The sequence below is a fragment of the Eschrichtius robustus genome, chromosome 3 (assembly GCF_028021215.1).
Source record: "Eschrichtius robustus isolate mEscRob2 chromosome 3, mEscRob2.pri, whole genome shotgun sequence".
NCBI lineage: Eukaryota > Metazoa > Chordata > Mammalia > Artiodactyla > Eschrichtiidae > Eschrichtius > Eschrichtius robustus.
The window spans coordinates 101,413,201-101,436,419 of record NC_090826.1 but is presented as its reverse complement, the minus strand read 5'-3'; the positions used below and the strand labels follow the sequence as shown (position 1 = coordinate 101,436,419).

Here is a 23,219-nt window from a genome sequence, read left to right as displayed (position 1 = left end):
CACTCAGTGCTTTCTATATATTGGTCAGGGTACAGTAAGAATAGTAGTGAAATGTACTTCAGTGAATAATAATTTAGAACATACCCAGAAGACAGCAATTAGTCTGAAAAACAGTTGCATTCCGAAAACTGAAAGGAGCAAAGGAAGTTAAGGGGAAATATGTTTAGATTAAGAAAACAGTCATTTTCTAAAACTGTCATACAGTGAAATAGGTTGCCTTTTCTAAACTAATTCCTTTTCAGTGGGAGCCAAGCAGACTAGGTTAGGAAAAGGGGGGGAAAAACAACTCAGATGTTGCAAGAAGAAATTACGGAGCACAGAATTATGATTTTTTTCCCCCGCCTCCCAAGGGAATTTGGAAATCACGTAGGCCATCATTTTATATCCGCGGAAACAATCCCAGAGAAGTTTTAAAAAGTATGAGAAGCAAGACTAAAAGCCAGTCTTTTGATTCTAGTTCTGTGTTCTTTAGGGAACTTTAGTTGATTTCTTGAATTAGAAGTGAAGTTTAAATTTGACCTGTGATTCTTTCCAGTTCTCCTTTTTTTAAAAAAAAAAAAAATCATTGTTAATGATTTTTTTAAATTTTTTTGGGCCGCGTTTGGGTCTTCGTTGCTGCGCATGAGCTTTCTCTAGTTACGGCGAGCGGCGAGCAGGGGCTACTCTTCGTTGCAGTGCGCGGGCTTCTCATTGCGATGGCTTCTCGTTGCGGAGCGCGGGCTTAGTTGCTCCGCAGCATGTGGGAATATTCTTGCACTAGAGGTCGAACCCGTGTCCCCTGCATTGGCAGGCGGATTCTTAACCACTGCGCCACCAGGGAAGTCCCGTTAATGACTTTCTGATTAAAAACAAATACATAGAAAAGAGTAGGAAGTCTAAACTTGGTGTTGGGGATATTCGTCTGCTGTGTTCACTACTATACATGTAGAACCTAGAACAGTGCTGATGCATTGTAGGCATTCGAGTTCTGGTTTAGCGTATAAAGCAGTGGTTAAGAATGTGAGCCATGGAGTGAGTACTGAGTTCTGTTCCCATTTACCATTTTTAGCTCTGTGCACTTAAAACACCATCGAAGTGTTACATTGCCTGTGAGTATTGAAGTAGACTTTCCTGGTCTTTCCTTTTTAAAATACAGTTAAAATCATATTATAGAAATATTTTTGTCATTATATAAATTACACTATGAAACTTTAGATTGTTTCTGGGAATTTGTTATTAAAACATTTTAATGAACACATTTGTGCGTAAAGCCTTGTCCACATTTCACATTTCCCCAGGATAGGTTTCCTGCAGTGGAATTATTAAGGAAAGCACCTCCACATTTTGGTACTTGTGGTTAAACTGTATTTCAGAAAGGTTGCACCAGTTTGCCACCATGAAAATATATTAGCATGTTGTCCTTGACCTACTTTCTCAATTTTTTTAATCTTTTACCATCGATAGTTTGATAAATGAATAATTTGTTTTATCTAAATTTTTGCTTGCCAGAATTGAAGTTCATATGTTTTGTGTTTAATGAATGATCTTTTAAGACTTACTTGTTTTAATGTCTTTCCATAATTCAGCAAATGAGTGCTTACTATGTGCCAAGCACTGTCTAACACTAGGGATTTAGCTTTGAACAAAAAGCCCCTGCTCTCATAGAGCTTTGTATTCTGGTAGTTTAATTCTTATTGATTTGCTTAAATTCTTTAATGATACACTCATATATTTACATTTGTGTTTGTTCTCTTTAGGTTTGAGTATAAAAGCTTATACTTTTTATGTAATCAAATATTGATCCTTTCCCTTGGCGTTTTTATCTATTGACTTTGAGCCTAGAAAGTCCCCCCTTCCAAAAACTTTATAAATGCATACATTTTTATTTAATATTTGTTAAGGCATTTAACACAGTTCATGTAGAATATATTTTTTGTATGCTGTGAGATGAGCAACTAAATTGATTTTCCCCCATTTAAAAAAAAGCCAAGTAACATTTACATACTGGTTCACCACCACCCCCCTTTTTTTGATGTTGTCTTTATGTTAATTTTTTATAAACAAGCATCTGTTGTTGAGCTGTCTACTTTTTCCATTCGATTTCTCTTTTTACGTAATTGGTGGTTTTGTTTGTTTTGTTTTTTAAGGAACATCCATTTTATTTAATGGTGCTTCTTTAAAGTTTTGGTGGTGCTGGTTTTTAAAAAATTTAGCTGAACTATTAGGAATTCTTTTAAGGGTTAACATACTGTCTTATCTAAAGTTGCTTGAGTGATGTATGGGTTTCCCTTTTAAAAAAGTAGCCCTCAAATCAGATAAAGGCAAGAGAAAAATACTTAAGTCAGGAAAGGTGCTAGGAGAAAGGAGAGGTTCTGTTTCAATTCTGTTTTGTTTTGTTTTTTTTAGTTTTTTAATTCATTTTATTTATTTCTTTATTTTGGCTGCATTGGGTCTTTGTTGCTGGGCTTTCTCTAGTTGCGGCGAGCAGGGGGCCACTCTCCACTGCGGTGCGCGGGCCTCTCATTGCGGTGGCCTCTCGTTGCGGAGCACGGGCTCTAGGTGCACGGGCTTCAGTAGTTGCAGCACGTGGGCTCAGTAGTTGTGGCTCGCGGGCTCTAGAGCGCAGGCTCAGTGGTTGTGGCACACGGGCTCAGCTGCTCCACGGCATGTGGGATCCTCCCGGACCAGGGCTCGAACCCGTGTCCCCTGCATTGGCAGGTGGACTCCCAACCACTGCGCCACCAGGGAAGCCCTCAGTTCTGTTTTGATGTGCACATCTAAAGGTGAGATGAGATGAGCAATATAGCCTAAATTCCAGTACGCTTGTTGGGGAACAGTTTAGTCTTAGAAAGAAATAATAGCTCTAATCCCTTCTCATTCTGGTTCATTTTCCCTTAGGGTGAGAAGAACATGAGTCTTACCTCTTACCTTCAGCTAGGACTACTAGGACTGGAGACTTGAGAATGTGGTTTTTGCAGCTTCCTGGCCTGTGTATTACAGATCGTATCATTGCGTTCTTACTTGTATGGTGATAAGAACTAGTCTAAATGTGAAAAAAGCACAGCTTGAAAGTCATGATCTAAGTCAGTGATGGTGGAATAGTGGTCTTCAAATTAATTTGATCATACTGTTTAACAAGAAGAGCATGTATGGTCAATATGTACGTGTATATATTTATAAATTGTGTGATTATATTCCTCCATTTGCATTGTGAAGCAGTGGTACAAATAGGACAAAGGTGAAATAAGCAATATTGTGAAGATAGTGTACCTGTTAACAGTGTAGAAACTTTGCAACCCCACTAGAAATATATATATCTGGATGCTTAGTTTATAAGTGTTTAATTTAAAAACTTTATACTGTCATGAATTAATATCTGAGGGACAGTATGCATTTTATGTTTTATTGATACTGGTATAAGTCTGTATCATAGTCTTGATCTTAATGTTTTGTCAGACTTGTCAGATCTCATTAGATGGTCATTTGTTTCATAATGTGGAGGTACAAGAACTAATACTAGGATTAGAAGTGTTGGCTCCCAGTTCTCTGCCTTTGCTTGCTTTATTAGCATTATCTTCTAAGATTCTTCTGTGGGAATCTTTTTCAACAGTTTGTCTATTTGTGAGGGCAGTTTAGTTAAACTAGATAGCTAAATATGTACACTTAATTGGAGAGATGTAAACTTTAATATGCTGAAAGTAAATGAACGAGGGCTTCACTGTCAATCTCTTGTGAGGTTCTCCACTTTCCTCAGAATACTTAAGTAATGTATGACATGTGATATGACCTGACATATCAACTCAGCAAGGCCTCTTCTATAAATACATAATAACCATTTGTAAAAGCTAGTTTTTATCTCTGGCCAAATATATATATTCTAGTTCAGATATTTTCTTCCTACACCCCATTAGATTATCCTGTGTGTACCCTACTTGAGGGAGACAAGTGATTGAGAATATTGGATTCTGTGTAAAGTTGTGGGACATTGAGAAGAAGTTGGGCTCAGTTGTCTTGCTGTAGCAACCACCAGAGTCCATATGGCATTTTTAAAATTGTAAATGTTATGGATTAGGGGTTAAGTAAGTGCTTTAAAAAATACATTTCAGTTTGACCGTTTAATGTTAATGCTATAATTTATTTTGTTGATAGAAATCTGATTAAATGAATTATATTTTGCTAAAGTAACTTAATGATAAATGTAAAGATACACAGGTTGACTGTCAAATGTGTGTTAAATTGTTATTGATCATAGTTGTAAACATTGTGCTATGTTATCACAGCTGTTTGAGATGGAGAACGTTTTTACTGTGTCGTCAGATCCTCATCCCCCTCCTACAGCCCCTCCTTCACTTTCTTTACCTTTATCTTCATCTTCTACCTCATCTGGGACTAAAAAACAAAAGAGGACCCCCATGTATCAGAGATCTGTAAGTCAGGGAAGTAGTCATCCCCGCTTTTTTCTTTGTGTTAAGAGCATGACTAAGAAGGGCCACTCAGTTTGATTGAAATACCCTGCAAACTCACTTTCTAACTTCCCTAAGTATTTCCTTCACCTTGAATCTTGAAAGGTAAGTTTAGTAGTTTAGGCCTTGCTACTCAAAGTGTGTCCAAGAATCAGAAGTATTAGTATCACCTTGGGAGCTTGTTAGAAGTGGAGAATCTCAAACCCCTGCCGCTGAATCAGATTTTGTATTTTAACCAGATCACTGGGTAACTTCAGTTAGAGAAGCCCTAGTTTCGAGTCAGTATTGTAGAGGTAGACCTTCTTGGTTCAACTCCTCTGTCATTTGACTTTGGCAAGTCATTTAATCTGAATGTCTGTTTCATCATTGGTAAAATGGGGACAATATTACTTCCTCATGGGCTTTTGTAAAAATTAAATGAGTTAGTATACATCCGACACAAAACAGTGTCTAGCATGAATGAATTAGAACTTAACCACCTACAGATGTGATGGCTTTGATTTGCATGATTTGGCTATGCCACCCAGTGTTTAACTACTTTTAAAACTTGGGTTTATCTTTCTAGAATTTCAGTCATCTTTTTTTTCCTGATGAAGAATTTTTTTACTTGCCCAACGTTAAACTTAAAATGCTTATAAGTCAAATTTTCAATGAAAGGGTCTAAAACTACGTGTAAAGATGTGGATATGTTGCTATAAATCAATTATAGACCTAACCTTTCCAAGGGATTTTGTCCTATTTCATGCTTCACTTAAATAAAATGAAATATCCAATGTTATAGACAGTATCTGATGATTAAATAGGTCCCAGTTCATTGCATTTAAATAGCCCTTCTGTTCACTAAAGAATGTTTTATTTTGCTTTATCTGACCATAGAAACAAATGACAGTATTTAGAGATTTCAGTGTCTGAAACAGGTGAAAAGATTTAATTGTACCTGTGAAGTGATTGAAGATTTTTAGGATTCAAGAGCTTTTGTTGTTGGAGTTCTTAGAAAACTCTTGCTTTCTAACTCATTGTTTTGAGTCATCTTCCATTAAAGGACCTGAGCATGCATGCATTTTCTAGTTTGAAATAAGTATTGCATGGAAAGTTTCTTTTATTGTTTTAATCTCTACTAACTTAAATAATTGCCTTCAAGATGCACGGCTTACCAAATAGCATCAAGGTTTCTATTTACGTTTCAAAATAAGTATTAATAAATTTAATGAAATGTCTTGGTAGTTTGGGTTTCCATCTCTTGAATAGTAGTTATCTTTGTTCTGATGTTGTTTTAGTAATTTAGAGTAAATGTAAAGGCAACTTTTACTTATGTAGTTACTTTATCTTAATATTTAAACTCCACAAATTCTATTTGTTTGGTAAGTGAAAATTCTAGCATAAATTGAGGCAGTTCCCCCAAAATAATTTGAATTACTTCCTCTGAAATGTTTTATTAGCTAAATTAACATTTCAGTAATAAAAACACATAATCTTCCCTTTATTTGGTTTACCTTTATTTTCTTTGCCTTTTTATGTTAAAAATTCAGTGATTTGTTAATCAGACTTAGTAAGCTATGGAGGTAATATACAGATCTATATGTATTGAGTTCTTTCTTTTTTTAAAACAGATGAGCTTTGATCCAAATCTTCTCCACAACAATGGGCATAATGGGTACCCCAATGGTACTTCAGCAGCACTGCGTGAAACTGGGGTCATTGAAAAACTGCTAACCTCTTATGGATTTATTCAGTGTTCAGAACGTCAAGCTAGACTTTTCTTCCACTGTTCACAGTATAATGGCAACCTGCAGGACTTAAAAGTAGGAGGTAATTTGTTCGTTCTCCTTTTTATAAAACTAATCACAAATTTATCTTGCATATCAACTTACTCATGACAGTATTATGCTTTTGGCCTTTTAATTGTACCAATTACTGAAGTTTGTTTATATAAATTAGCAGAATCCTGATTTCTGTTGTGGTGGTAGTCTTTTTGAGGGATGAAAGAGTAATTGATTAAAAGATATCTTTGAATATTTTTTAAATAGACACTTGGTATATTTAATTGTTATTCCCCCAATAATGACTGTTTGGCTATATATTAGATTTTAAGCCAGTGAAAATATTAAACTTTATAATGTTAGTTTTAATTATTTTGCCAGGTACTAGTTTGAGTAGTACCTGAAAGAAATAACTCTTACAATGTCACCACTTGGACTATGTGGGAATTCATTTTGGCTGACAACACAGAAATTACTTTCACATGTGAAAATGTGTGGCTTATTAAAGGACTGAAGTTACAAGGTCTCAGTGTGTGTTTTTTTAAAATATCTTTGAGAAAAGAGAACAATAGTTACATGAATATTTGGCATACCAAATACTCTAAACTGTACGAGAGTGTTATTTTGGTTAATCCTGATTTTACAGATGAAGAAACTCAGGGTATAGAGGGATTTTGGGGGTGAGGGGGGAAGCTTGCCAAATCTCATCATTACATTGCGTCATTTGTAGTATGTGTAGGTGCCATGAAAACTAAGATATGGCTAGCTTAGTCTAAAGCAGTGGTTCTGAAACATTAGTGTGTATCAGAATTACCTACAAGGCTCGTTAAAACACAGATTGCTGTACGTGATGCCCAGAATTTGTTTTGGAGTAGGGCCTGGGAATTTGCATTTCTGCTACACTCCAGGTGATGCTGCTGTTGGTCCAGGGACCACACTTTAAGAATCACCAGTCTAAGGAAACTCAAATACCTCATTAAGTTTAGCTTGAAAGTGAGATACCACTTTGCCAAAATTAGTCCAACAAACACAACACTCTCTTTGTTTTAGATGATGTTGAATTTGAAGTATCATCTGACCGGCGGACTGGGAAACCCATCGCTGTTAAACTGGTGAAGATAAAACAAGAAATCCTCCCTGAAGAACGAATTAATGGACAAGTTAGTGACTTAGATGCTTTATGTTTTCTTAGGGCCCTGCATTTGCATATCTTTCACATTAGAAAAGGAAGATTCTCCCCATCTCCTCAGTTTGCACGCAAGAGAGCTATAGTATATAAAAGTTACTATTTTAAAATTATATCAGAAGCACTGGCATTTCTTGACCTGAAATAAAAATTCGGTCAAGACTCAATTTGGGTTTTTATACATAACCCTAAGTCTGTACTTACAGTCAGCTTATGTACTGTAAGTTTGAAACTTGGCAGCATGACATCCTCTTGTGGATCATATTAAAATGTATCCCTTTGTATAGTATAGAGGATATTAAAATTCAGTTTATATTGCACAGTGCTGCTCCTGAAATGATTAGCAATGGAAATTTTTTTTTTTTTGACTGGTAGGTTGTGTGCGCTGTTCCTCACAACTTAGAGAGTAAATCTCCAGCTGCCCCGGGTCAGAGTCCAACAGGGAGTGTATGCTACGAACGTAATGGGGTAAACTTGTGTATTTTTCTTAAACCTTTGCCTGATCCACCATGTGATCTATAAGCGTACTTTAAAATTCAAAATAGAAAACGTAAGCTGCAGTTGATAAAAATCAGTTTAAAATTTGGTTTTGAAGAGGCTTCGAGTGCAGCATTATCAAAAAATCTAAAAAGAAAAAAATCCATAGGACTTCCAAGTGTCTTAGCTTGCCCAAGTGTGACCTTAGTTAGAACATTAAGGTAAAATGCTTCTTTTACTCGCTTTTTTTGGGGGTTGTGGGAGGGGATCTTTTTTCTGGTTCCTTTTAAGCACTAACTCAGCTTTTTTGTTTGGAATGCCTTATATAAAAATTGGTTTTTTTGAGATGTAACTACAGCCTCTGGGCAAATGCTTCCACGTGTGTAAGCTTTTTGAAGTTGGATTGCTGCTCAGCTGTGGACTCGCAGAAGTCATCAGCACCTTGGAGGGGAAGTGTGTTTATGTGAATAAACTATGTACTTGTCAAAAGGCATTTAATTTTAAGAAATTTGGCTTTAAATGCCAGTTTAAGAAGTATTTAACAAAGTAAATCACAGTATACACTGAACATGCATCCTGCCAGTATAGTAATAATAACTTATTAATTCACAGGAAGTGTTTTATCTGACTTACACCCCTGAAGATGTTGAAGGGAACGTTCAGCTGGAAACTGGAGATAAAATAAACTTTGTAATTGATAACAATAAACAGTAAGTTCTTTTTTCCCACCTAAGTGGTTTGTTTTTTTTTTTTTTTTTCCTTTTACAATAAATTTGAAGCAAGTCAAAAACCTAACTTGTAAATCTGGATAATTTTCATGATCTTTTAAATTTTTATTCATCAGCTAAGCATTTGAGCGTCAGTTCTATGACAGGCACTATGCAGGGTGTCAGAGATAGGAGCATAATTAAAACATGGTCAGAACTTTCAAGGAACTATTCTAGAGATCAGTGAAGGTTTTGCCATAGCAGCAGTGCTTGAGGTAAGCTTTAAGACGAGGAAGTCACTAGGGAGATGAGAAAAACGTTCTGGATAGAGGAAGTATCATTTGGGGGAAGAGGCCAAAAGTTGGAGTTGATTGAATTGACTGGATCATGGAAAGATGAAGTTTGAACTTTATTCATTAGTCACAGGTGTCTTTGAAGGATTTTAAATGGGGAAGTGTGATTGGTTTCTATTGTTGGAAGTGGTGGAGGTGGTAGGCTTTCGGAGAGTAGGGATGCTATAGACTAGAGGCAGAGTTATGAGAATATGAAAGATGAGGGTCTAGTATAGACAGGCCAGGGGTGTTTGGGTATAAAAGTCAAGTCACATTGAGAAGATAAAATCACGAAGTTTTATAACTTTTTAGATAGAGGTGTGTATTAGAACTAAGGGAAGGGGAGTCCCAAATGCTATTTTTCTGGCTTGGGCTACTGGGCAGATAATGATACCATTAACTGGACTAAGGAGGTACAGCAGAAAGTATTAAGGGTGGGAGAAGAATTGTACTTATTTTTGGCATTTTGAATTTGAGGTGTCTGTGGGGGAAGATATTGAATATGTAGTTGCATATATAGATCTGAACAAGCTAGTTAGGGGCAGGAGATAGAGCTGTTGAATTCATTGGCATAAGCAGTTAAGGAAAGTGTAGTTAAGAAAGCCCAGGGATGATTATTTTTATTTTGGAGTGGGAGAAACAGATACAAGTACAGAAGGAAGTTAAAAACAGGAGAAAGTGCTGGGAATGGACTTTGAATGGCAGTACAGAAAGAAAAGTCCCAAGAGTGTGCAGAATTATTAGCCTTGAACCTTACCTCTTGTCAGACTAGAAGGAATCGAATTGAGTTGTAGATTGATACTAGTAGTGCTAGTCTGAGGCCTCAATTTAATGTCAAATTAGGAAACTTGGGAATAGGGCTTGAGTTTGAGGTGGATGGGGAGCCAATGAAAGGGCTTTATTTAATCTTAATAAGTTCTTGAATGTGCTAAGAACTTGTACTAAATATTTTATGTACAGTTGTTAATCCTCAGAACAGCCTCATCTGGTAAGTTTCTTCATCTGTAAAATGAGGTATGTTCTCATAAAGTAACTGGCCTAAAGTCATACAGCTTTTAAATTGATGTTTGAATCCCAATCTGGCTCTAAATAAAGCCTTTTCACTGTAGTAAGTTGCAAGAGCAAATAGGATTTTTCCAGTGTCTTTGTTAGTCTGTTAAATTTTTGAAATAAAAAAAGCACAATTGGGCGACAATTTGTCCATGAAGAATTAAGGGAGGTAATTAGTTGGTCTGCAGATCTTATAAACAACACCAACAAACACTTATTACATCTTACACTGTATGTGCCATCTTTAAAACGAAATCTGATTTACATTGCTGCTATAGCAATATGTGATGTCTGTTTTCAGTGGAGGTGAATGTCACCTTTTTTAATTAAATTTATTTATTTATGGCTGTGTTGGGTCTTCGTTGCAGTGGCGGGCTTCTCATTGCAGTGGCTTCTCTCGTTGCAGAGCACGGGCTCTAGGCTCGTGGGCTTCAGTAGTTGTGGCACACGGGCTTAGTTGCTCCATGGCATGTGGGATCTTCCTGGACCAGGGCTCGAACCCCTGTCCCCTGCATTGGCAGGCGGTTTCTTAACCACTGGGCCACCAGGGAAGTCCTGAACGTCACTTTTCTAAAGCATAGCAAGTATCTCCTATAATCACTGCATTTACTCATGTTTCTTTTATGACTGTTTAATCAGAAATAATTGATGGGATAGCTACTAAATTCAGTATTCATTGCAAACAGGACCATCTTTTATTTATCTCTTTATTCCCTGTACCTTTGTTTGCAGCATATAATACCTAGTCAGTGTTTGTTCATATAATGGCCTTTCTAAAACTTTAGCATTCCCCATCTGGTTGCAACCAGTTTGTGGCCTTATTTCAGCAGTCTGAGAGAGAAACGATGACATGTATGTGTGCCCAATTTAAAAGGCTAGGGAGTTTGTGCAAAACTCCTTTGCATATGAAGCCATATGAAAAGGATTATGTATTATAAAACCTTATATTACTGATGATACAGAATTCTTGAGGCCTCAGAAAACTAGTTTATTGTTTCTCTAAACTCATCATGTCTAACCAAGCCAATGCATTTTTCACCCCTCTTTGGTCCCCACCGTCCCCACCCGATTCTTTTGTTCTAGTACTGGTGCTGTAAGTGCTCGTAATATTATGCTGTTGAAAAAGAAACAAGCTCGCTGTCAGGGAGTAGTTTGTGCCATGAAGGTAAGTGTCGATCATATTTGAGAAACTTTAGTTTTTTCTTTGACCGCTTTAAGTCTTTCAAACCCAAGCCTTTTGTTTTTCCTCTTTATCTTTCCTTTAAAAATATTTGTTAACGTCAGAAGTAATTTCTTAAAATTCCTTGGTTACTAATTATGTTCTTTAAAATGGGCCATTTAATTGATGATATTAATATTAGACTTTAACAAGTAATATTGTTTCCACTGGCGTATAATTTTATGAAAAGGCTTATTGATTGTAAATTGTAATCATAAATATGTGCACTGAATAGTACATAATATTCCTGCTGTTTCTTCATATTTGTTTGGCTTTAGGATGCGTTTGGCTTTATTGAAAGAGGTGATATTGTAAAGGAGATATTCTTTCACTATAGTGAATTTAAGGGTGACTTAGAAACCTTGCAGCCTGGAGATGACGTGGAATTCACAATCAAGGACAGAAATGTAAGATAGTTGAATAACTTGATCTTTGGCCTTCTTTTAAGATAAGTAGTGAGTTAAAATTTTAGGAAACACTTAAAGTGACATGGTTCCCCTCGCCCTCTCCACTCCCTTCTGATCTAGGGTAAAGAAGTTGCAACAGATGTCAGACTATTGCCTCAAGGAACAGTCATTTTTGAAGATATCAGCATTGAACATTTTGAAGGAACTGTAACCAAAGTTATCCCAAAAGTACCCAGTAAAAACCAGGTAAATAGTGTTTTTTCAGAAGAGTCATCTTATGCCTCATCAGTAATAGAATAATACGGTATGGTATACAGAAGTTTCATTACTTTCAATTAATGTAATTTTGTGACAGTGGAGCAATTAAGTATTTAATGTGTGTAATTAAACTAAATGAGAAACCATCAGTACATCCATGAATATGTTTTTCTTTTCGTTTGTTTTTTGTTTTTTTGTTTTTTTTTAAACTGGGTGATATGGAGAAGGGGGCAAAAAAAATGCTGGTTAGATTGGGAAAAAATTCATGTGTGCGTGCGTGCATCCCAGTTTGGTTGTTTTTCCTGTTGTTGGTGGGTGGGGGTGGGGTAGGGTGAAGAGATGAGACCAGTGGTGTCATTGCTAAGGAAATGTAGAACATAAAAGACTGAAATTCTTTTCCTTAAATAAAATCTCTCAGTATCAGAGTGCAGGATCTTAATTGCAGTATCATGATTTTATGGTTGTGTCATGTGACCATAGAACACAAGCCTTTCAAATTGGACTTACGTTATCAGCACCTTTTTTTCCTTTAGGGAGCTGTTATAAATAACATGGGTTTGCTGTGTGTTCTTCTTGTTTGACTTAGAACTAGGAAGGGTGAGAAATCTCCAGCTAAAATAGTTTTTCCTTTTCATCAGAATGACCCATTGCCAGGACGCATCAAAGTTGATTTTGTGATTCCTAAAGAACTTCCCTTTGGAGACAAAGATACGAAATCCAAGGTGACCCTGCTGGAAGGCGACCATGTTAGGTTTAATATTTCAACAGACCGTCGTGACAAATTAGAACGAGCAACCAACATAGAAGTTCTATCAAATACATTTCAGTTCACTAATGAAGCCAGAGAAATGGTAAGTGTTGGATATTATTGGATACGTACCCAATCTTGGAGGCAGCAGGGCAATGTTATAGTCAAGTTTGTAATATAGTATTGAACATTCTTTGAGTTTTGACAGTATTGGGCAATTACCTTATTAAGGTGATTGAGAACACAGTCACTTGAGTCAATCTGGGTTTGACACTTAGCTCTGCCAGTTACCTTGAAATAGATGTGAGAAAATTTTAGAATTAAAATCTGGAGAGGATGATTTCTAAGGTCTTTTGAGAGTCAGTGATTCTCTGGCCCTTAAATATGAAGACTGAGAAGATTTAAGTTCATCATTGTAGAAAGTAGATCTTTCCAGACTGTTCCATAAAATGTTTAGTAAACACTAGGTTAAACAAAGTAGGTTTTGTTTCTTTCGTTTTTACAGCAGGACTTTGCAAATTCTTTTCAGCGAATATATGTCTGGAAATGATAGATGCCAGAATTGTTGCCGAAACACATTTTACAAGTTTTCGTGAATTAACTTTATCAGGTGTAATTTACATTTACTTCTGTTTGGAGTCATAACATCTACAGTATAACTCAGTGTTGTCAGTAGAACTGGATACATTCAATGAAAATTTAAGTTTCTTGAAACTTTTTAACTGTTAGGAGAACTGATCTTGTTTGACATTTGCAATGTGCTTTAAACTTTAATGCATGTTTAGTTTCTTAGATCTGTTTTGCTTTACAGCATGCAGTACATTGTTGAATAGCTTGCTTACCATCAGGGTATAGCAAGGATTAAATGTCAGTATTGTTTAGGCTATATTCAAAACTGATTATAGAATAATCGTCTCTGTAATATGTAAATATGCAATATGTAAGTCATTGGTGGGTTGATAATTGTATTTTAGTAAGTATTTCAGTACTTGCCATGTGCCAGTTACTCTGGATATAATGCCCTTACAGAGCTGACAATTTAGTATGAAGGAAAAAAACATGAGGATTGAACTTCATATATTTTATTTTTCAGACCTAAATCTTAAGTCCTCCTGTGCCTAAACTCACAAATTTTTGAGGTAGAGATTAGAGAGTTGCCTTTAGTTGACTTCTGAGGTATTTGGAGTATTGTTCTGTAGATTTTTAATTTCTGGAAGTTACAGTGTCATAAAGCTTCGGCATTATTTGGAATCCTGGTTTTTGCCACTTACTAGCTGTGTGCTTTGGGCAAATTGCTTAACCTCTTTCAACCTCAGTTTCGTCTCCTTGTAAAACAATATTTTTCACAGAATTGAAAATTAAATGGAATATGTTGTATGCATTTACTTCAAAAATGATAATTTTTCTAGTGCGTATTGGCCAAGGAGTAGCATCTGGGGAGTTTCAGGCAATTGCTTAGAGATTAATTTACTTTATTGAAATCAATGAGTTTGTATTTAAGTGGAAAAATTTAAATGTGGGTACAAAATTTGGCTATTTAATACAGAGAATTCCTAATGAATTTAACTTGATGATACTTCCAAACTTGAATGTTGTTGTCTTGACAGTCTTCACAGCCAGTGAAAGTAATGTTTTGGTTTCAGGGTGTAATTGCTGCCATGAGAGATGGTTTTGGTTTCATCAAGTGTGTGGATCGTGATGCTCGTATGTTCTTCCACTTCAGTGAAATTCTGGACGGGAACCAGCTCCATATTGCAGATGAAGTAGAGTTTACTGTGGTTCCTGTGAGTAGTTTTTGAGAAAAGTATGGGAGGTTTTCTTGATCCTTCCTTTTTTGGTTTTAAAGTTACTTTTGTTTATCATTTGTAGGATATGCTCTCTGCCCAAAGAAATCATGCTATTAGGATTAAAAAACTTCCCAAGGGCACGGTTTCGTTCCACTCCCACTCAGATCATCGTTTTCTGGGCACCGTAGAAAAAGAAGCCACTTTCTCCAATCCTAAAACCACTAGCCCAAATAAAGGCAAAGAAAAGGTAAGTTTTAATCAAAATGATTTTTGCAGTTCTTTATTCCTCTTCTGCTTAAAGGCAACCACTGTCCCCACAATAATGGAGTATTGTCTCTTTCAGAATTCCCTGTAATATTAACAGTGAACTAATCTAAAGCAAGGTTTTTAATCTCATCAATATTAACATTTTGAGCTGGATAATTCTTTGGGTGGGAGGAGGTGGGGACCTGTTCTTTGCATTTGGGGATGTTTAGCAGCATCCCTGGCCCACTAGAGGCCAGTACCTCTTCTTCTTCTCATGTACAACAGCCAGACATGTCTCCAGAATCTGCCAGATGTCCCCTAATCACCCCCAGTTTAGCATCGCTCATCTAAAATGATAGTACTTGTCATCCAAGCAATTTAAAACTTTGAAATTTTGGTAGACTCAGTTCACACATTTGAACTCCATTTATTGAAAAATCCACTAAATCCGTAAATATGAAGCTATCCATAAAATGACCTCTGCTCTTAAGTAAATAACAAGAATTGTATAGAAGCAGGTGATTCAACAATGTTAAATGCTGCTATAAAAGGTCAATGAGAGAGCTTTGGCAAAAATTAATTCTAAACTGGCAGGATCTGGGATGGTTTCACTAAGGCATTGACATTTAATAGGTGGAGATAAATGAGGAAAGGATATTCCTCACTGAATAGAGGTACAGATGAGAAAAATTCAGGGTTTCTTTATAAAACACTAATTAGTTTGACAGGAAGATAGGGCTTCTTTTTGGGAGGGGGAGGTGATTTCTGATTGGCCGTGAAAACTGAAGAATAGGCATGTTGTCAGTAAGCGCTCCCTCCTCAACATTAAAATTAGGTTAAGACTTTAAGACCAAATTAGGCAGACTGAGTCAGCCCTGGGTTAAAAGGCAAGACCATCTATTATCCATACGAAAAATACATATTTTAGAGAACCCTAGATAGGAAATGTCTACAGCTGTACCAGTTCTTTGGCTCAGGAGTCTGTAATAATTGCAATTGTGCTTATATTGTTTTTTTGGTGGTGGTTCTTGATTCTTTTCATTGTTTTCTGACTGTATTTCTTTAGGAGGCTGAGGATGGTATTATTGCTTATGATGATTGTGGGGTGAAATTGACTATTGCTTTTCAAGCCAAGGATGTGGAAGGATCTAATTCTCCTCAGATAGGAGACAAGGCAAGATAATTCTGCTTATTTGAGAGAGGAGGGAGGGTTAAAGGTTATCATCTTTATCATAAATCCTGAAAAATGGTTTCTTTAAATTTTATCAAGTTTTGCTAACATTCTTACAAGTTTAATGTATGAACATCTTCCTATTTAAAAGCAGCTTATTCAATAAGAACAGGGTCTAGCAAGTTTTTTGTTAAAGCTTTTTGAGGAATTAGTATTTAAGCATTAGATATGTCAAAAGCAATTACCTTACATAAAATTAATAATATTGGTAAGAAAGTTAAAACAGTCACTGAAGCATTATCAGAATAAAATCACGCCAAAGGTTTTTATATTGCTGTTCATTTTTGTCATACTTAGTGTGTCTGGTTTTCCAATTGACCTCCTTTAGAGAAATTAAGAATCTATAAGGAATACACACTGGAGAGCAAAACTTGATCCTTGTGAAAAGTGGAATGAGAAGTAGAAGTGATAGTTCTGGTTTCATCAGAGTATTTATAAAAAGGATATTTAGAGTGGAAAGCAAGGTCTGGGGGAGTTGTCATTTCCACTTGGCGTGAAACCCGACATGATACTAATGAGCGTCGTTATTTTTCACAGGTTGAATTTAGTATTAGTGACAAACAGAGGCCTGGACAGCAAATTGCAACTTGTGTGCGACTCTTAGGTCGTAATTCCAACTCCAAGAGGCTCTTGGGTTATGTGGCAACTTTGAAGGATAATTTTGGATTTATTGAAACAGCCAATCATGATAAGGAAATCTTTTTCCATTACAGGTGAGGAATGCCTTTTAGGAACTTAGAGCTTACAATCCATTCTTTGGTTTTGGAGTCAAAAACATTAGTATTGGGTAGTTATGTATTTTGTAATCTCAGATTTCGTATTGGTGAAATTTTGGCAAGATATAAGGTTAACTGTCTACCTCTGTAGAGAAAACATGTGGTCAAAAGATACAGAAAGACCTGTACCTGCTTTCAACATTGGATAGGAGCCTTTCTGCTTCAGTAAAAGAATACAGTTTTATGTGTTGCTACCAGAGAGTTGTATATTTGATTTGGTGTTATAGTATAGTATAGTGGTTAAGAGCATGGGCTCTTAGAACCGTACAGTTCCAGTTTGAATCCAGGCTCTGCTACTTAGTACCTGTGTAAGTTTTATCGAATGAAAATAACCTCCTGTCATCTTAGTTTCGTTATCTTGAAGCTGAGGATAATGGTACCTCTTCATAGGATGTTTCTGAAGATTATATGAGTCAGTGCTTAAAACAGTATCCAGCTTAAGTAAGCACACCATGAATATTATAATAGAAGAAATAAAGGCTACTTGATACTGTTGATGTTTGTGGTAAATGCTTATTCAAATGTCATTTCCTTCCCCTCCCCTGCAGTGAGTTCTCTGGTGATGTTGATAGCCTGGAACTGGGGGACATGGTCGAGTACAGCTTGTCCAAAGGAAAAGGCAACAAAGTCAGTGCAGAAAAAGTGAACAAAACACACTCAGGTAGTGAATTGTGACTTCTGATTATTAGGCCTATGTTTTGAGTAGGAGGGTGAGGGGTAGGGTGGGAGAGGGAGAGAAAAGCCTATTGTTCTAGATCAGTGTTTCTTCAGGTGTGATCCCCAGATCCAGCAGCATCACCTGGCCACTTGTTAGAAATACAAGTTGTCTGACCCCACCCCAGACCTACCAAAACTTTGGAGATGGGCAGTCTGTTTTAACAAATCCTTCAGGTGGTTCTGATGAACACTGAAGTTTGAGAACCATTGTTCTAGATTTTCTAGGTCATTTGCTTTGAGTTTATTATCAGTTCAATATCTCTTTTTAAAAATAACCCCAAGATAATAAATCTCCATGGGATTGGCGGGGGTGGGGGGGGAGGCATCCCTCTAGAAGACAGTTTTAGAGAAGGATGAGTTTCAATGTGAAGAATAATGGCAACTTAAGGAAATCATTGCTATTTAGGATCTTTGACTTTTAAAAGGCCTACAACTTACTTTTTTGGCTTTCGTGTAAACTCACCAAATAACACTTTTTCTTGGTGTTATTCTAGAGAAATGGGAGCTAAGAATGTACATTCAGTTTAATAAGTGTTTTAGAAACTGGGGGTACAGCAGTGAAGAAATAAGACAGATTGGCAAAAAAGATGAGTGAAATATCGGATATAGTATGTTCAGAAAGATATTAAGATAAAATAAATTGGGGAAGTATATAAGTACTTAGCAATACTTGTAGAGACCAAGGAAGGCCTCACTAAAAAGGTGATATTTGGTCATGTGGAAAAGGTGAGAGAGCAAGACATGTTTAAATATGTATACTTATTAAGTCTTTAAACATCTTTATTTTAATAGTAGTTTAGAAGTATTGCATTTCAGGACTAGCAGGAAACCAGCCAACCCTCTGTTAACGTTTGTTCTGTTAATGTTCGCTTTTTTTTTTTTTTTTCGGTCCTGTGCAATAGAGTTTAAATAAAATTGTTGAGGGAGAGGTATACATGCTTTTGTTTTGTAGTGAATGGCATTACTGAGGAAGCTGATCCCACCATCTACTCTGGTAAAGTCATTCGCCCCTTGAGGAGTGTCGATCCAACACAGACTGAGTACCAAGGAATGATTGAGATCATGGACGAAGGTAAGAGCATCGCTATCAGATTGTTTTGAAATTTGCCTTACCTTCAGATGAGTGCGTCGAAGATTTTAAAATACGGTAGGGTGGCAGTTGTTTTCAAACTCCTTAAAAACTGAATCAAGGAAAAGTGATTTTATTCCCACAATACTTGGTTTTTATTTTTTATATCCCTTGGAAGTGAGATCAGCCTGGGTTTATGTTGTGAACAAATGACTGCTGTAGAGCATATGGCTGATATGTGAGCTACTAACGCTGAGTTATACTGAAATAGACTGAGAACAAAATCTCACACTAAAAATATGCATTTAATGTTTGATAATCAGACATTCAAGTTGGCTGGGTTTAGTACAACTTTGCAGTTTTCCTCTATTACTCACTGGTTATTTACATCAGTATTAACAAAATTTCCTAGTAACTGTTGAATTCTATAAACATTTTTGCCTCCTGTAAAAGTTTACTATATCTATTACTTAATAGCCAGGATTCCATGGGGATCCTACTACTTTTCTCTAGGTCAAGGCTCCGTACATTTTCATTTCCTGTCTTTTTCTCCCCATCTTTGACAACTCCCTGAGTCCCGGTGTCATCCCTTACCCCAAACAATTAACGCCAGAAAGACCAACTTTGTGCATAAAATAAGTTTGCAGTAGAAATGGTAGTAGGGAACACTGGTGATTAATATAGCAGAATTAGCATAATGATGGAGTTGATGAGAGGATTTGAAATTCTAACCAAAGACGATAGCTTGGCTTACAAAGGGAATAAATCTTGTGTCATCTAGGAGTCATAGGAGAACATAAAGTGGGGAAGAGAAGGAAATGAGCCTTGATGAACATGTTCCTTTACTACATGAGGTTCTTAGGAATTTCTGTTTTTAATAGAACCAGTGCCCTAATACACACATCTCCAAATATGAATTGACTTTATAGCAAGTCAGTCTTAAACTAATGCCATGGTGACACCATATCCTTAAAAGGGCCACAAGGGTATGGGCAACTAACTTAAACTCATGAGATAATATCAAAGTGCCCCATTTCCTCCTCTGTATCATGCACCCTTTTATTTACTTTTGCATTCCCAACCCCCAATCCACTTATTCTTCAACACTGGCTATTTGATAGTCTAAAAGCAAGGTTTTGTGGAAAAGGAAACTTTCCTGAAATCTCTAAGCCTAGAGTTTTCTGCAGCTAGAAAGGTCACTTTTCCCCACTTGGTGGTGAGAACAGCTCTTTTATTTAGGAATACAACTAACCCAATATAAGACCACGGGTTTTAGAGCTGGACAGACCTAGATCTGAATACCAGCTCTTCCACTTCTAGCTGTACAACCTAAGACAAATTAATTAAATCTTTACTAGCTTAGTTCTTCGGTTTTTTTTTTTTTTTTTTGGTTTTAGTTTTGTTTTTTTAATTTATCTTATTTTTGGCTGCTTTGGGTCTTCGTTGCTGCGCGCGGGCCTTCTCTAGATGAGGCGAGCGGGGGCTACTCTTCGTTGCGGTGCACGAGCTTCTCATTGCGGTGGCTTCTCTTTGAGGAGCACGGGCTCTAGGCACGCGGGCTTCAGTAGTTGTGGCTCACGGGCTCTAGAGCGCAGGCTCAGTAGTTGTGGCACACGGGCTTAGTTGCTCCACGGCATGTGGAATCTTCCCGGACCAGGGCTCGAACTTGTGTCCCCTGCGTTGGCAGGCGGATTCTTAACCACTGCGCCACCAGGGAAGCCCCAGTTTCTTCATTTTTAAAATGAGGATAATATCTTCAACCTCAGAATGTTCTATAAAGATTAAATATGCATAAGTATAAGTGTTTAATAAATGGTGGTTACTGCTAGTACCACTAAGTCAGTCTAGCTGTCTTTAGTATTTCTGCATGACTTGATCTATTGGAAATCTCTCCTCAGAGTTTTTAGTTCCCGTAAGTTTGAGAAGAAAATCTTCACTTACCCCTATAATCATCAAGAGAATGGTTAAAAGCATTCCCAGTTTTGAAGCTTCGTCTTCCATCTAATGTTTTTCCCCTCTTTTCTGCCTTCATTGATTCAGTGAATTCACCATCCAGGTGAACTGATAGGCAACTGGATGGACTCTTTGGCCTGGTTTTTATCCATAGCCTGCACTGACTGACCTCCAGCCAACATTTTACTCTAGGGCAGAGCTCAGCAAATATGATAGCTTGTTTTTATAAATAAAGTTTTCTTGAAACACAACCAAGACTGTTTGTTTACATACTGTCTTTGATTGCTTTCTCACCGCAACAGCAAAGTTGAGTCATCATGACAGAGACAGGATCCTACAAGACTAAAATGTTTACCATCTGGCCCTTTAAGAAAAAGTGTGCTGGGCCCTGATCTAGAAGAAAGGTGCCTGTAGGTTTGAGGGAGCCACAATCAAACAAAGAAAGGAGGTAGAATGCCAAGAAATGATTTATCTATTTTGTGTTTTTGCCTATGCCTGGCTTGTTTAATGCCCAGTCGGGTATGGATCAGAAATGTTTTTGACTGGCTCATATTGTGAACTTGGGAAGAAGATAATCCAGTGGATCATGTTAGCAACCCATAGAGCTTTAAAAGCTCAAAGGTAATGAGATTGTGAGTGCTAGTGTTATTTTTTTTTTTTCCCCATAAATGTGGTTTAAAACTGTTCATTAGCTAGTAAGGTGATAATGAGCTACAAGTTCTCATTTGTTTTTGTGGTAGTATTTAGCATTCAGGATTTTATTGGAGCTTTAAAGTAGAATTTCTTAGGTATAAAAAAAATCTTCTTAGTGAATATATTTTTAGCAAATTAAAAATTCATTAGGACCATCAGCAGAGGGCTTTTGTGAAATATTAGCTTTTAGACTTTGTACCTGTTTCTCCTTACAGGGGATATGAAAGGTGAGGTCTATCCATTTGGCATAGTTGGGATGGCCAACAAAGGGGATTGCCTACAGAAAGGGGAGAGCGTCAAGTTCCAGTTGTGTGTCCTGGGCCAAAATGCACAGACTATGGCCTACAACATCACACCCCTGCGTAGGGCCACAGTGGAGTGTGTGAAAGATCAGGTAAGTGGTTATATCTCTCGATCTGAATTTGATCCTTTTATGAGTTGGTAACCAAATAGTAACCAAAACCTTGAAAATTTTTCAGCCAAGGGGGAACCATCAACATTCATTTGGTTTTTATTTCCACTTTACCCCCCTTTTCAGTGATTTGAAGTAGCTTATTAAAAACACAGAGAAAACCACATGGAAAGATAAAACGGCAATAGTAGCAAAAGGAAAGTAAGAGTAGTATTAATAGCTAACACAATGGGGAAAATAAGTTTGGAGTGAGATTTCCAGAATAGAAAGACTGTAATGTTTTTCGTACTTGGCTCAAGCTTCTTTTGCAGACCACACAAAGAAAGAAACCATGTGTAGAAGTGTTCATAAAATAAGCTTCGGGCAAACAAAACTATTCCTGGTACTTAAGTCTCAAGGAAATCTCTCTTGAGTCCTCAGGACATTTTTTTGGTATCAGTACAGTGACTATAACATTTTGTATGGCTGTTTCTAAAATACCATAACCCAGCTTAATAATTTTGGGAGGGATCAAAACAATGCATATGTTCAAGTAACAGCTTCCTAATGATTTTGCTTAATTCAAAAGCTTAGTTCATACAATATATGTAGGCACAAGGTAACCTTTCTTTGTTTCTCAGGCTATGATAGAGTGGATGGCAGTGGTTTCAAAGATACATTTCTTCCCTGACAAGTTTTGCAGACCCATATGCTGTTGTTATAGCCCAGGCAGCGAGCATCAGCACTGACGCCACATTTTATAAACCCCTACTAGCTAGGTGCAAATTGTGCTTCATTCAAAGTGAGTTTCTTTTCCCTGCTGTGTGGTATGTCTTTTTTATGCTGTCTTTTTAAAATTTCAGTTTGGCTTCATTAACTATGAAGTAGGAGATAGCAAGAAGCTCTTTTTCCATGTGAAAGAAGTTCAGGATGGCATTGAGCTACAGGCAGGAGACGAGGTGGAATTCTCAGTGATTTTTAATCAGCGCACTGGCAAGTGCAGTGCTTGTAATGTTTGGCGAGTCTGGTGAGTTCTTTGTTGTTGTTGATTAGTAACCTCCCTGGACTGTCTCTTTCGTAATCTCTGCTTTATCATATTTTTTCACTTTTCCATCACTGCTTTTTTTTTTTTAATCCTCTTCTGCCACTTTCTGGTTATTTCTTCATTGTCTAAATTTTGTAGTTTAGCATTTCTGGCACTATGTTTTTGTTTTGTTTTAATAACAAAATAGCATGAGAGGAGCTGGGAGTCTCTGGAAATATTTCTTCATATTTTTCTTTTCTAATGTTTTTCCATACCTGCTACATTGTTTTATGTGTCTGTGGAACTGGTCTTCTGGTTGCAGACCAGTCTAGGGATGACCCTCACCCAAATGATTCTTCCAGCTCCTAAGCAGTAATAAACATTGAGTTCAGAATAAAAACATAAACTTGTCTGCCCTGTCTTGCTAGTTAGTTAGTTGGCTAGGTGAGGCAAGAGTCTCCCCTCATTAAAACTGAGTCATTTGGGTAGTTAGGTAGAAGACACACTCCTCTGCATGTACTTTTCTTCCCACCAAGTGTTGCTTCTTCTCACCTCTTGACTTTGTTACAGCGAGGGCCCCAAGGCTGTTGCAGCTCCACGACCTGATAGGTTGGTCAATCGCTTGAAGAACATCACCCTGGATGATGCCAGTGCTCCTCGCCTAATGGTTCTTCGTCAGCCAAGGGGACCAGATAACTCAATGGTATGAGGGCATACAAGGTTTTGGGCGGATGGGGGCAACTGAC

The 23,219-nt window shown here is 37.1% G+C and overlaps 1 protein-coding gene across 2 annotated transcripts in view; it reads left to right on the top strand.

Annotated features, from left to right (window-relative positions):
• The window catches only part of CSDE1 (cold shock domain containing E1), a 35,875-nt gene that overhangs the window by 11,021 nt on the left and 1,635 nt on the right, over positions 1-23,219 (top strand). Inside the window, exons 3-19 of one of the 2 annotated variants that reach the window (XM_068540561.1) lie at positions 6,053-6,251; positions 7,253-7,362; positions 7,764-7,856; positions 8,478-8,575; positions 11,038-11,119; positions 11,452-11,580; positions 11,701-11,826; positions 12,477-12,689; positions 14,230-14,370; positions 14,456-14,620; positions 15,686-15,793; positions 16,388-16,563; positions 17,175-17,287; positions 18,296-18,415; positions 21,274-21,452; positions 22,313-22,476; positions 23,044-23,176. In XM_068540561.1, the coding sequence (XP_068396662.1) occupies positions 6,053-6,251; positions 7,253-7,362; positions 7,764-7,856; positions 8,478-8,575; positions 11,038-11,119; positions 11,452-11,580; positions 11,701-11,826; positions 12,477-12,689; positions 14,230-14,370; positions 14,456-14,620; positions 15,686-15,793; positions 16,388-16,563; positions 17,175-17,287; positions 18,296-18,415; positions 21,274-21,452; positions 22,313-22,476; positions 23,044-23,176 (2,349 nt within the window). The remainder of the gene's footprint in view (positions 1-6,052; positions 6,252-7,252; positions 7,363-7,763; positions 7,857-8,477; positions 8,576-11,037; positions 11,120-11,451; positions 11,581-11,700; positions 11,827-12,476; positions 12,690-14,229; positions 14,371-14,455; positions 14,621-15,685; positions 15,794-16,387; positions 16,564-17,174; positions 17,288-18,295; positions 18,416-21,273; positions 21,453-22,312; positions 22,477-23,043; positions 23,177-23,219) is intronic. The other variant, XM_068540562.1, reaches the window with a different exon arrangement.